Raw genomic sequence first — 12409 nt, 5'->3', positions numbered from 1 at the left:
CTCGATCTTTGTTGCATTTTTTTATTTTTAAGAATTTTAATCGTAATGTTGAAGCGATTGAACTCGTGTCCGTACGTGCAGACCTTCCGGGTTAAACCGCACGGCGTTTTGAGCGGAGAATTCAGCACTGAAATTCAGCTTTGCATGGGAAGAGGACTCTGCACGAAATGCAAGAACACAAACAGTACAAGTAAGTCTCATGGTATCAACAATGCTTCTGTCTTGATGCTGTACTCTCATTGTTGTTATAAATGTTTTGTTCTGTTTGTTTTGTGTGCTTTCAGGTTCCCACTCATATCCTGTGCCTCAACGTGGCGAGGCTATTGTTACGTCACATAGCTTATTAAACAGGTATTGTTATAATGCCATTTCGGATGTGTAATTTGGCTGACCTGCTTTTGTGGACAAAAGACAGCATTTGGAATTAAGGAAACCTTGACTGGACGTAGATGATAATCTTTGCAGTTCTGTATGACACACGTAGGAACATGTGTTCATATTTCATGGTCCTATAATGATTGTCCAAATTAAACCTAAAACATGCGTCTCCCCGGCCATGTCCAACGTCTGTCCGCCATTTTAAGACTTCGCCACATAAAGTTACGATAAGAAACTAGTTTATTACATAAAATGTCATGGATTTATCCGCCAAAATAATGTAAGTTTCTGTAAAGCGGTATCCTTTCGAATATCGGAAGAGTTCTTGGGACATTTCGCATCTTCTGAAAGTTACGAAGTCGGGGAGAAACTGGAAAAGACAATAACTCATTTCCACCATCATGTGCTAGACGACGTTTAGGCATATGTTGTTGAAATTCGGATCGTAAACTGAAGGTTCTTCAGAAATAAGGCACAATGATCACAAAACCGCAAGTCAGAGACGGGAATTATGAGGAACATAATTAATTATGCTGAATTAGTGAATTTATGAGAGCATGTTTCCTTAGGCGAGTTGGTTTTAGAAATTTGGAATTGGATTATCAAACAAAGGGCGCGGTTCCTGTTACATTTCAATTGCGCTGTGTAGCATGTAAAGGAAAATAAAACCAAGAAATTTAATTTTTCATCAGCAGACCTCCTCAGATGCAAAATATTGACATTTGGAATCAAAATGTTCAAAACACGGAAAATAATTGACACAATTTCGTGGTGTGCAAATATAGAAAAAATTACCCCCCCCCCGGCCGCCTTTTAAAACACTTCCTTATATTCCTTATATTTGTGAGTGTAAATCCAGGTTTTCAACTTGGGTAATTGGCAGGAATGTGCCGCTCTCTGTCCAAACAGGATACGCCATTGGTAAAGTTAATTTTAAAATATTTCCTCTTACCGAAATTCTTCCTCCATGGTTTACCCTGGACATTCCATGCCCTTCTATATATATTGTAACATTTATCGATATTTTGAGCACTTATTGGCCTCTTTTTTATGGTTGTTATTCGTGGGAGCTGGCGTCTCCTGATCAACAGTTCGCCATAGATGTTGAAAACTGTCGTAGGTTTCTGTCTCCCACTTACGGAAACAGAGTTCTTGCATATAGTCGTGTGCGACATGCGATTTTCTTTGTTTGCAACTGCCTCAACACTTTTCATGAAATATCTTCCAGCGTCGCATTTGAGTTTCAACGACCAGCGCGCGATTGGACGGGACGGGCGGGTTTGTTACGGACTACACCTGCATATGCACATGACAATAGTTAGGTGTATTTTCTTGATAAAGCGTTTCGTTGTGAATTGCTCAATACGCGAGAAGAGGGACGAAGTGACGGGAGGTTGGAGGAAACTGCATAATGAGGAGCTTCATATCTTGTACTCTTCTCCAAGCATAATTAGAATGCTCCAGTCAAGGAGGATGAGGTGGGCAGGGCATGTAGCACGAATGGGGAGTACAGTATTGCATATATATTGGTGGGACAGTCAGAAGGAAATAGACCACTGGGAAGACCAAGGCATAGGTGCTTGGACAATATTAAAATGGATCTTAGAGAGATAATGGGATGGTATGGATTTGATTGATCTGGCTCAGGATAGGGACTAGTGGAGGGCTCTTGTGAACACGGTAATGAACCTTTGGGTTCCATAAAATGCTGGGAATTATTCAGTACGCGAGCTCAGAATGCTACTGGTTTCAGGCGATCGTCGCGTGCCATCGTTTCCTCCTGTGGGAGTATAGCCTAAATGTTTGTTCGTCTATTGGACCTTGAACACGTGGTTATCTCCAATTTCCACTTTGGCAAATATTGATTAGTGTAAGATAAGAGCACACACACACACACACACATGCACAAAACTTGTATTGTGCACTAAATTCCCTTATCACAAAATCTGGTTCAGTGCTGGCAGGACTTGATGCTCTTGCGACCGGTGCAAACCAACTGGAACAGAGAGGTTACAAGGTGCGTAGCGTTTGGAAGATTGATAATTATTTTGTGAGAACTCTCCAGCCCGTCAGCCATGGGATACAGGGTCTCCGGGCGGTGGATGATTACCATAATTCTTGACAATTCTCCCGAGTGTAAATCATCCGAGACCCAAACCTGATGACACATGCATTGCCGACGTTAAGAGTACATGGAGCTATAGTTCTGTTCCCTTGTAGTTCTTCGATGTTTAATTAAGTGTAGGAACACACTACGTTCGTGAATTTAAGGTTTAAATAAAACGGAAAGTAGCTAAGAAGAGTAACACAGATGATCGCCGGCAAAAGTCGCGGAACTGAAGCAGTTAGCGGCAACATGCGAGTTGCAACGCGATTGGTGGCCTCAGTCTCCCCTCCTGCTGTGACGTCGTCACGAGTGTACTGGGACTTAACACGTAATGAATTGTCACGAGACAGGCGCAGTAAGGCAGGCGGTGTAGTCCGTGTTGCGTGGGTTGCAATGCAGAGAAGTGTGAGCAGATATATGCAAGGTAAGGGTGTTCGTGCCAAGACAGGGACCTTATTTAACAGAAAGTTTATCAACTGCATAAGATTATGTTCGAATCTAAAAATAATTACGAATCATGAAGTGAGAAGATCGTGTGACAGAATTTGGCAGTGTTCCTTTGGAAAGTACGAGGTAGCAGGCGTACAGAGCGAGAATAGAACGTAGGGACTTCTTGAATATGAAGGAAATGCTAAACGTCGCGATCCTGATAATGAAAGAAAAAGGTTCGAATTTGTTTTTGAATGGAAAAAAGAATATTAGAAAGGGTTTGTATGCGTCATTTGTTTATAGATCATAAAGTGAACGAGCAATATGCAGGTAGTGTTTCAAATTGTGTTATCCGGTGAGATACGTGACGGCCTTCATCAAATTACCTCTCCGCCATCAAGGGGAATACTTCCCAAAGGAATTTCTTTGTCTGTCTATGACAAATGACTTGCCGTGAAGAAAATGTGTTTCCTTTAACTCTTTCTGTGGCGTGTACTTGAAGATACTGGATGGAGTAGCCTTTGCTAAACGTTCGTATCCGCTCCTCCATTTTGTCAGCAGTGTATATGTGGCTCTGTAATGTAGTATTTCTATTGTTCGTTACGTGTGCCTGCAGTGATGGTATCTCCCAATATCCCCAGACTCTCAGGCATGAGCAGATGAACTCTTTGTGTGTACGTCTGATTTACGTAGGTCTGATATTCAGAAAAATTTCATATGTGACGAATATTTTTATAACTAATCTAAGGAACTGAGTATTCTTGAGAAGTTAATAGGCACATCTCCAGTGAAGGAATTTGCGCCCTTTTTGGGGACCCAAAATGTAATTACCATGTTCATATAAAGGCTCAAAACTTGGCTCTATTCTGGGCCAAATGAATCCAGTCCGTAACTATAATAGGACAATTTATTTTATATTTTTTTTTTGCGTGCAATTTGAATGTAATATCAATTTATGTCGATTGAAACCAGAAAAAAAATAATTTATTTCTCTATATATACACGCCGGGGGCGGGAGGGGGGTGTGTGCTTAGCAAGGCAACATCCTGGTACATCAGCGCCGAGGATAGAAATTTTCAAGGACATGGGTAGTGTCCGCTGAAGAGAGAGAGACAGGTAGAAAATACATCAGAAGTGTAGGTGAAAGTGAAAAGTCGTGGGAGAAGTGAATCATACTTGAGTTGAGATGGGAGGAGGGGACAAGTAGCATCATTTTGTTGGGAGGTTCCCAGGCTTCACCCGTTCGCCCTTCTGGTAAGGTAAGGTAAAGTTATCCCTGTAATAGTCCCTGGAGGCCCATAGGGTTGTGAGATTTTGAGGGTTCTACATTGTCTAGCCAAACGGTTCACAGAGGCAATAAGGTTGTCAGCCTTACACGCCGGCCGCCCTTTACCCCCCAGCAAAATTCCTGGCACTCATTTCTGTTAAGAGGCTGAGTCGACTCCAGGGCCATAGTGAGGCTGGAAAGATTAGGTCAATTGAAAAAAATGCACTTCATTGGGACTTGAACCCGCGACCTTCCGGCTTGTACCATAGTGCCTCAACCAACTACTTTGCCACTTGCCCCCCCCCCTTCTGATAAGAATAGTGTGAAAGTGTGGGCGTTAGGATGGTTAGAAACAGTGGCTTCAGACATGCGCCTTGGGGTTTTGATTTCATGAATTAATGTCGAATTGTAATAATTTGGAAAAATAATTTGTCGACTATGATAGGAAAGGGGAGTAATTATGATTACTTTAAATCTGTAGGGTTGCTTGAGGAGCACGCAGAAGAAACTTGGGAACCGTCTCAGCGTTTGCTTGAAGTCACAGCGAAAACTAAGAAAACTCTATCGAGACGGCCGGCCGCAGGACTCAACTGTCATTCTCGGTGCTTTAGAGATTCAGTTCGTACCTTAGAGGAAACACAGCATCTCTATAACAGAGATTATATCGTTTTGCAGTTAGGGAAATAGTCACCACTGTTCTTTACAGGGACCGTCGAGGAATGGGGAATCCCAAAGAGAACCAACTTCCAAATTAACTGCCCATGCTCATCAAACTGGTAACATCCGACTCCCTCGAACAGAATACTGCTTGAGAAGCTGATACTTAATCAGCTAGCAAAATTAATTGAAATTTATGTTTACTGAAGGTTCTTCAAGATGTCCACAAGAGCCCTCCACTGATCCATATTCTAAGCCAGATGAATCCAATCCGCAACCTCATATTGTATTTTTCTTAAAATCTGACACCCTCCCATCTATAGCTAGATCATGAATTAATGTGTTTATTCTTATTAAAAATAGAATTAAAAACTATTTGACCATACTAAAATGGACCGTGAGTAAGCGCAGTAAGTTAATTATTCTAATTTAATTTGTTTTGAACTGCTAATGTTCGTATCGCTGTATGTTACACTGTCGTCAGATGTTGCAGGCTGTGCCAATAAGGAGTCATGACATAGGAGTACGTTTTTTTCTCTGTGCGCCAGTCATCCGATGAGATCATCCACAGTGAGTGAAGAGAGCAACCTGTCTGATGTCATGTTAGTTCATCCTTTGCTTGTCATTGACAGAAACATGATTTCCCTGCCATGCAGCACGCGCGAGGTTTCCTAGCAATTCAATTATTAGGTTCTTGAACACTCTGGGAGAACGCAGCACGGAAATCCCCTGTTGCCACATCTTCCTCACGTAGGAAGTGCGGCAGACCGCCTCTGTGGTCTAGTGGTCCGTTCCTGGCTACAGATCCAGAGGTCCCGGGTTCGATTCCCGGCGCTACCACATTTTCTGAGAAATAGTGGGTCTGGAACGGGGTCCACTCAGCCTCGTGAGGATAATTGAGGAACTATTTCAAGGAAATAGCGGCTCCGGTCTAGAAAACCGTGGGGAGCCGTTGCACTGACCACGCGACATCCTCTATCCGCTAAAGTTGGCATCATGAAGAAATATGATGGGTGAGGACTGGATTCATCTGGCTCAGGAAAGGGACGAATGGTGGGCTCTTGTGAAACTGTTGGGTTCCATAAAATGCATGTAATTTCTTGACTATCTGAGCGACTTCGAGCTTCTCAAGAAGTTAGTAACAGTCTCTTTCAGTATGTAGGTTGCGTCATCGGCCGCGGTTCGATTAATCGAATATTTACGTCAACGACACTTTCTTCCGGTTTAGACATGGCTCGAACAAGGAGTTGTGCGGGTCATGTGATACAGGGATGATGGTGGTGGTGGGAGGGACAGGGAGAGCGTTACCGCTACGCCCGCCCGCCCTTTTAGAGAAATTCCGAGAAAAAGATGATAAGAAGATGATGCAGGAAAGTGAACGGCTGAGAACTAGAAGAGATTAGCCCTTTCAGACACAGGGGATCAGGAAGAAGCCGCCTTTCCTCTTCTTTCGCCTTTTCTTATTCCTTTTTTCTTCCATATTCTTCACAAACTTTTGCTATTCTTCTTGTTTCCATTCTTCTCTTCCTTCCCCATCCTATTTTTTTCCTCTTCCTTCCCCATCTTTTATCTCCCCTTTGTCTCTTCCTTTCCCATCTTTTCCTCCCATTCTCCTCTTCCTTCCCCATCCTTCTTTTTGCCTCTTCCTTCCCCATCTTTTTTCTCTCCTTTTCCTCTTCCTTCCCCATCTTTTTTTCTCTCATTTGCCTCTTCCTTCCCCACCCCTTTTCCTCCCTTTCACCTCTATCTTTTCCTTTTTTGTTTCCCATTTTCTTTCTTTCCCATCCCCTTTTTCTCTCCTCCTCCCCCTTCCAGCACTCAGTCCACCTGCCGGTGCTGCTGACCCGCTGCGTGTAAGGCGGGCTGGCCGTGCCCTTGGGGGCAAGGCGAAACGTGCGGCCGTGCTGTGTGACTCAGCATCCTGTGATGTTGCGACTGCTGGACAGGTGAGGCTGTGCACGGTTGCCGCGTGTTCCCAGCCGTGGTGCCACATACATGTCACGGGAGAGGACAGGAAGAAGGGGACATTAAGAAGAATTTGAAGTAGTAGTGGGAATAGCGACGGGCTGGATGGCCCCGCTTCGATACGCGGCAGTGCAAAACTCTTTTCTCCACAGCGTCCAGACCGGTTCTAGGGCCCACATATCCACCCAGCCAATGGCAACCCGGGGGTAAAACGGCAGGGACGTGAAGCTGACCACTCCAGCTAGTGCCGAAGTAAAAAAAACATGGATATATACATTCACTCCCCCATACGTCTTCATAACGCAGTGATTAAATTAGATAAGCGAAAGGACAACTTTACCTGTTACTAGTTCGGGGGTTTTATATGGTTCCCTCAGTTTTTGGTTAGTTCTGATTCTCCAAACCGCTCGCTCAGCTTCTTTTCAGAACGCGCTTCTCACACTAACCGCTCATTGAAACTGGCCGAGTGTCTAAATTAGATTTGCTCTGTTGTTCCTTGCAGATTACGCAAGCACACAGGTGAATCCATCGCATTCACGATGAACTGGGATGAAGAGGAGACACTGGCGTGGGAGCTGGTGGCCCGAGAAGCCCAGCAGAGGTTCTCGGAAACGTGGGGCAGCCGGAAGTGGGAAGTGTTCCTACAGTCAGAGCGCAAGCTGCTGGAGGCGAGAGTTGGGCTAGCGCTGTTCGGTTTTCCCGAGCAGTCGAACGCGGACTGCTACAGGAAGAAACAAGCGAAGGTTATAACGAAAGTCTGCGATGTGATAGTTCGGAAAACGAGGAAATACGCCAAGTTCGGACAGGTGAAAATGTCGTGTGTTTTCGTGAGTGCTAAAAGTAAGAAAGACAGGTTCACCGTCCCCTTGATCCGTGTGTTGAAATATGATTACGCGGATGACATGTGTAACCACCGCTTCATTGATACCAACTGCAATGTTTACAGGAACTGGGAATGTTTCCTCAAGCAGAACAAACTTCCCCACTGCCTAATATTATACCCCACAAATGGGATATATACCCAAAAGGATGGGAAAGTCCTATTAAGCCGAGGTGAATCCACGCGCCGGTTCTCAACTGCCGTGTCTGTCGTGCGTCCCTGGGGTTCACTGGGGGTCACTGGTTTCGGGTTGGAGTCCTCACGAATCCCTGTGAGCCCTGTGGTGGCAGGCACGGCCATGAAAGGGGCCCTGTTCATTGCTCGCTCTGTCAGCACAAAGAGGGTCAGGGCCAAGGAAGGAGAAACCGCTGAACACGATACTGACTCTGAGCAATTGTGATGTCATTTGCGGGTTAGTGAAATATCCTCTAAAGATGAGAAGGCAAGGCAAGTGTTGGGTTCAACATGGACGACCCTGACCGTGTTACTATTCATTTAAGTACACATTGAGCTTCAGAGTACCTAGGATAACAGATTTGCTCTAAAAATCATGCTGATGTTTTTAGCTTGCATAGTACATGCGGTGCATCCTGTTCGTATCGCCTTCTCTTCGTTTGAAGCATGTGAGATAACATAATCATGCTTGTGTTCTATGTTAAAGAAGGGAGTTGGGGTAACATAGTGACTAGACACCTGGCTAGGGAACCAAGGAATTGCAGTTCGATTCCTGACAGAGCACACAGATTTTCCTGATCACCACAGCCTCCACACCTGCTCCGAAACCCATCCAACCTCATATATAAATGGTACCGGAGGATTTTACCTAGCGGCTAAAGCGGCTGAAGCCTGATGCTTGTAACTCACATGTATCTAGAGCAGATGTTAAGAATGCATGGAGCCGTAACTCCATTTCTCATACGCCATCCTTGCGTGATGAGTAATTAAGCACACAAAAGTTCATTATCTTCCTCCAAAACACCATACAAAAGAACTCCGTGGTTTTAGTCCGCAAGCGAACTATACCGACCGAGCGACCGCCGCTTGTCAGCGAAGTTAGTGCCAACTTAGCGGATAGAGGATGTCGCGTGGTCAGCGCAACGAATCCCCACGGCCGTTAATCTCGGTTTTCTAGACCGGAGCCGCTATTTCCTTGAAACAGATCCTCAGTTATCTACACCATACAAGATCTGGGCAAAAGTGAGCCCCGCGACTTTGTTTTCATTTGCTTTCTTTTTTTTTATCCTGATTAGTGCAAGGGTTGATAAGTTACACGAATAATGTTAGAATTTTTGTCCGGGAGAAGAGAACTCTGAAATCTGCCAAGATTTGTATGTAACGTTGCACACGAAGAAATGCAGAAAGTACAAATGTAACTGAATTTGCATTTAGTCGTAGCTTTAGTTTGTTTATATATCTTTCGCTAGTCAAGTTCTGTGGCCATTTTGTTCCAGTCAGATGCGTAACGCTTCAAATGGCTGAAATCGGCCTGTTACCATGTCAGAAGCGTTTAATATCTTCTTGGCCCTTTGCGTCGTAAAGGGGAATGAGGAATATGTGTTCTGTTACTGGTAATTTGTAACAATTTGATCATACACCTCGCGCCATTTTGTTTACGTGGCCGTCACGTGTTATGTTCATTTGAGGTTCCCACGGCTTTAAGTGTGAAGAATACAGTTTTATGGGTTGTAATTCATATAGTTCGGATAAAGCCAGACATTTCGGAGAAACATATCGCCTCCATCTTCACAGAAAAAACAGCTCAGCCTGCCACCTGCTACTGATGGCCTTTTTTTTATTGCTAGTGGGGTGGGACTAAGTCCCTTGTACTGTGGCCACTTCTGGCCTATTGTACCAGCCCAAGATGATAGGTGAGGGCGATTGTGGAGCAATTGGTGGAATGAAGATTGGCAGAGGAAACCGAAGTACTCGGAGAAAACCTGCCCCAGCGCCACTTTGTCCACCACAAATCCCACTTGACCAGACCCGAGATCAAACCCGTGCCGCCGTGGTGAGAAGCCAGCGACTAACCGCTTGAGCTATGGTGCGGCCTACTGATGGCCTTTGCTTCGCTTCGCTTCCTGTTCGAACGTGAATATATATATATATATATATGGTATGTTCTTCCGAAACTTGGGGCCGTCTCCTAACTACAAGGCATTACAAGGCATGTGATTCACGTTTTAATAAATTAAAATATAGAATATCAGTGTCCCATATCTGTTTTTGCGCAGGTCAGAGATTTTGTAAATTGCCCGCATGTTCGCTAGATAGTAAGAGCTGGCAGTTCTATATATCCCTTTAGCGTGAACATCAGTACACTCTTTAATTGTTTGTTGCTGATAGAATTTAGACATGGCGACTGATATGTGTTCTTTACTTTATGTCGTTTTCGACACGATGTAAAAATTAAAGAAATGGCCACACTTCCTTGTTCTAATGTTGAGAATAAAGGAAATGTGTGTTTCCAAGTTTCTGGTCCAACAATGGCTATAAATAAAAGGACAGCTGATAAGGGGGGAATCTGTGATAGCACGAATAAAACTGCTCAAGATGGAGACAGTGATACCAACCTAAGAACCGTATATTTATTTTTAATGAACGTAATACTGTATTCGTGTCAATGTGAATTATTTTAATTATATTATTTATTATATATCAGTGTAAGGCCCGTTGATGAATCAGCGGGAAGTGTTATCATTTATTGCTTTCCTCTGCCTGGTCCAGTATATTCCTTTACAGCGCTGCATATTATCGAATGATGCGTCGAGGCTGACCTTCAGCGACATCTCCCACGAATAACAAGCAGAAACAGTTAGTCGTAAACTGTCTGCTTTATATATTATACTACAATTCACATATCCACATAGAAATATCAGTACTCCCAGAATAGACTCGATACATTGAAACAAAAGACTGTTCACTCGTTCGTGACATACTCAATGTGTTGTTGCTATGGTAACCTGATATTGCGCAATGACCATGATGAATTTCACCCACTCGTACCTTTTTATGGAAGGATATTTTGTGTGTCTGGTCTATTTATCTTTCCACAGTTGTACTATACATCCACAGGGTTTCCGTGTGCCCAGCGCCTTTCTGACTGTCCCGCGAAAGTTTGTCTCTCTGATACAGTCTCCTAATTAGAAACATTTATTTGTGTTTAGTTCTCGGAACAAAGTCGCCCTCATACGTGTACATTTATTTCTGAGACGAGTATTAGTGCGGCTAGCTGGGACGCCTGGGGTTCGATCCCCGACATCACTACCATATCTACTCGGTACCATTAATGTTTTGCATGGAGTGTTAAGCCAAGCACTCACCTCTATCGGTGAGTCGGTACAGCAACGGGCTCGACTAGTTCGATTCTCAGCAGGGGAAATCTTATTCTGTTCTGCACAGAGTACAGACCCACCTCCATCTAATGACGAGTTCAAGAATGGTGGAGCTATACCTCCATTACCCTACATACTTTTATGTCCTCGTGTTTTATTTCTTAAACACAGACATGTTTTTAATTAGCTGTAGCTTACCTATATTTACTAACGAGATTAAGAACTCATGAAGACACGGAGTGAAGGTACAGATCCACGTATTCTTAACCTCGACACTGAATGGAGGTGAATATTGTGCTTCAATTTCCGGCCGTTTTATCCCCAGGGAAGTAGACCCCATATCCATTTGATAGGCTTGATGGAAAGACTTTTTGCGTCGGGATACTGTAATCAAGGAAGGTTCAGTGGACTTGTAGCACGCATAAGGAAAACCCAGAACGCTTTCCCCTATTGATTTTTGAAAAAATAAAATAAAATTTACCATAATATTAATTTCACAAAATTGACAGTATTTAATAAATATTTTACTCTGAATAAGGGCGATCAATAAAAATAATGTTATACACTTTTTTATTTCTTTTTATTGCTAGTGGGGTGGGACTAGGTCCCTTGTACTGCGGCCACTTCTGGCCTATTGTACCAGCCCCAGATGATAGGTGAGGGTGATTGTGGAACAATTGGTGGAATGAAGATTGGCCGGGGAAACCGAAGTACTCGGAGAAAACTTGCCCCAGTGCCACTTTGTCCACCACAAATCCCACTTTACCAGACCTGGGCAGCCGCGGTAGGAAGCCAGCAACTAACCGCTTGAGCTATGGCACGACCCATGTTATACACTTACACGTAAAATTATATGGAGGTTATCCCAACGAGAGAAGTCCTGGCTCTCCTTGTAAGGAGTCCTCTTCGGATTCTGAGATATCTTTGTCGGAAACGTAACTTCGTGATCTCTGTGTTTCTGTGACAACTACACATTTTATAAGCAAACAAAAAAACAAACTCCGTGGCTTTACTCCGCAAGCGGGCTATACCGACCGAGCAACCGCCGCTTGTCGGCAAAGTTAGTGCCAAATTTAGAGGATAGAGGGTGTCCTGTTGTGAGCGCAACGTTTCCTCACGGCCGTTAATTTCGGTTTTCTAGACCGGAGGCGCTTCTTTTTCATTCAAGTAGCTCCTCAGTTATCCTCATGAGGCTGAGTGGAACCCGTTCCAGGCCCGCTACTTCTCAGAAAATCTGGTAGCGCCGGGAATCGAACCCGGACCTCTGGGTTTGTGACCAGGAACTCCTGACCACTAGATCACAGATTCATATTTTATATTATTGAAAATAGATATTCAAATAGATTCTGAAGGGTTCTGACGATGGTGTATAACACTCAGAATTACTGGGTTTT

The 12409-nt window shown here is 43.9% G+C and overlaps 1 protein-coding gene across 6 annotated transcripts; it reads left to right on the top strand.

The window, feature by feature from the left end:
• Positions 1–61: 61 nt before the first annotated feature.
• On the top strand, positions 62–8695 carry LOC111869218. 6 transcript variants are annotated; one of them, XM_033753336.1, is made up of 3 exons: positions 62–190; positions 285–351; positions 7306–8695. In XM_033753336.1, exons 1-3 carry the CDS (start codon positions 145–147, stop codon positions 8081–8083), a joined length of 891 nt encoding a protein of 296 aa, XP_033609227.1. In that variant the 5' UTR covers positions 62–144; the 3' UTR covers positions 8084–8695. The 6 variants fall into 6 exon arrangements, with proteins under 6 accessions (XP_033609227.1, XP_033609228.1, XP_023716324.1 ...); XM_033753337.1 differs by lacking the exons at positions 62–190; positions 285–351 and adding an exon at positions 2334–2395; XM_023860556.2 differs by lacking the exons at positions 62–190; positions 285–351 and adding an exon at positions 2829–2909.
• The last annotated feature ends 3714 nt before the right edge of the window (positions 8696–12409 follow it).

The sequence above is a fragment of the Cryptotermes secundus genome, unplaced genomic scaffold (assembly GCF_002891405.2).
Source record: "Cryptotermes secundus unplaced genomic scaffold, Csec_1.0 scaffold2069, whole genome shotgun sequence".
Classification (NCBI taxonomy): Eukaryota; Metazoa; Arthropoda; class Insecta; order Blattodea; family Kalotermitidae; genus Cryptotermes; species Cryptotermes secundus.
The sequence above is the reverse complement of the archived record's forward strand: the minus strand, read 5'-3'. Positions and strand labels throughout refer to the sequence as shown.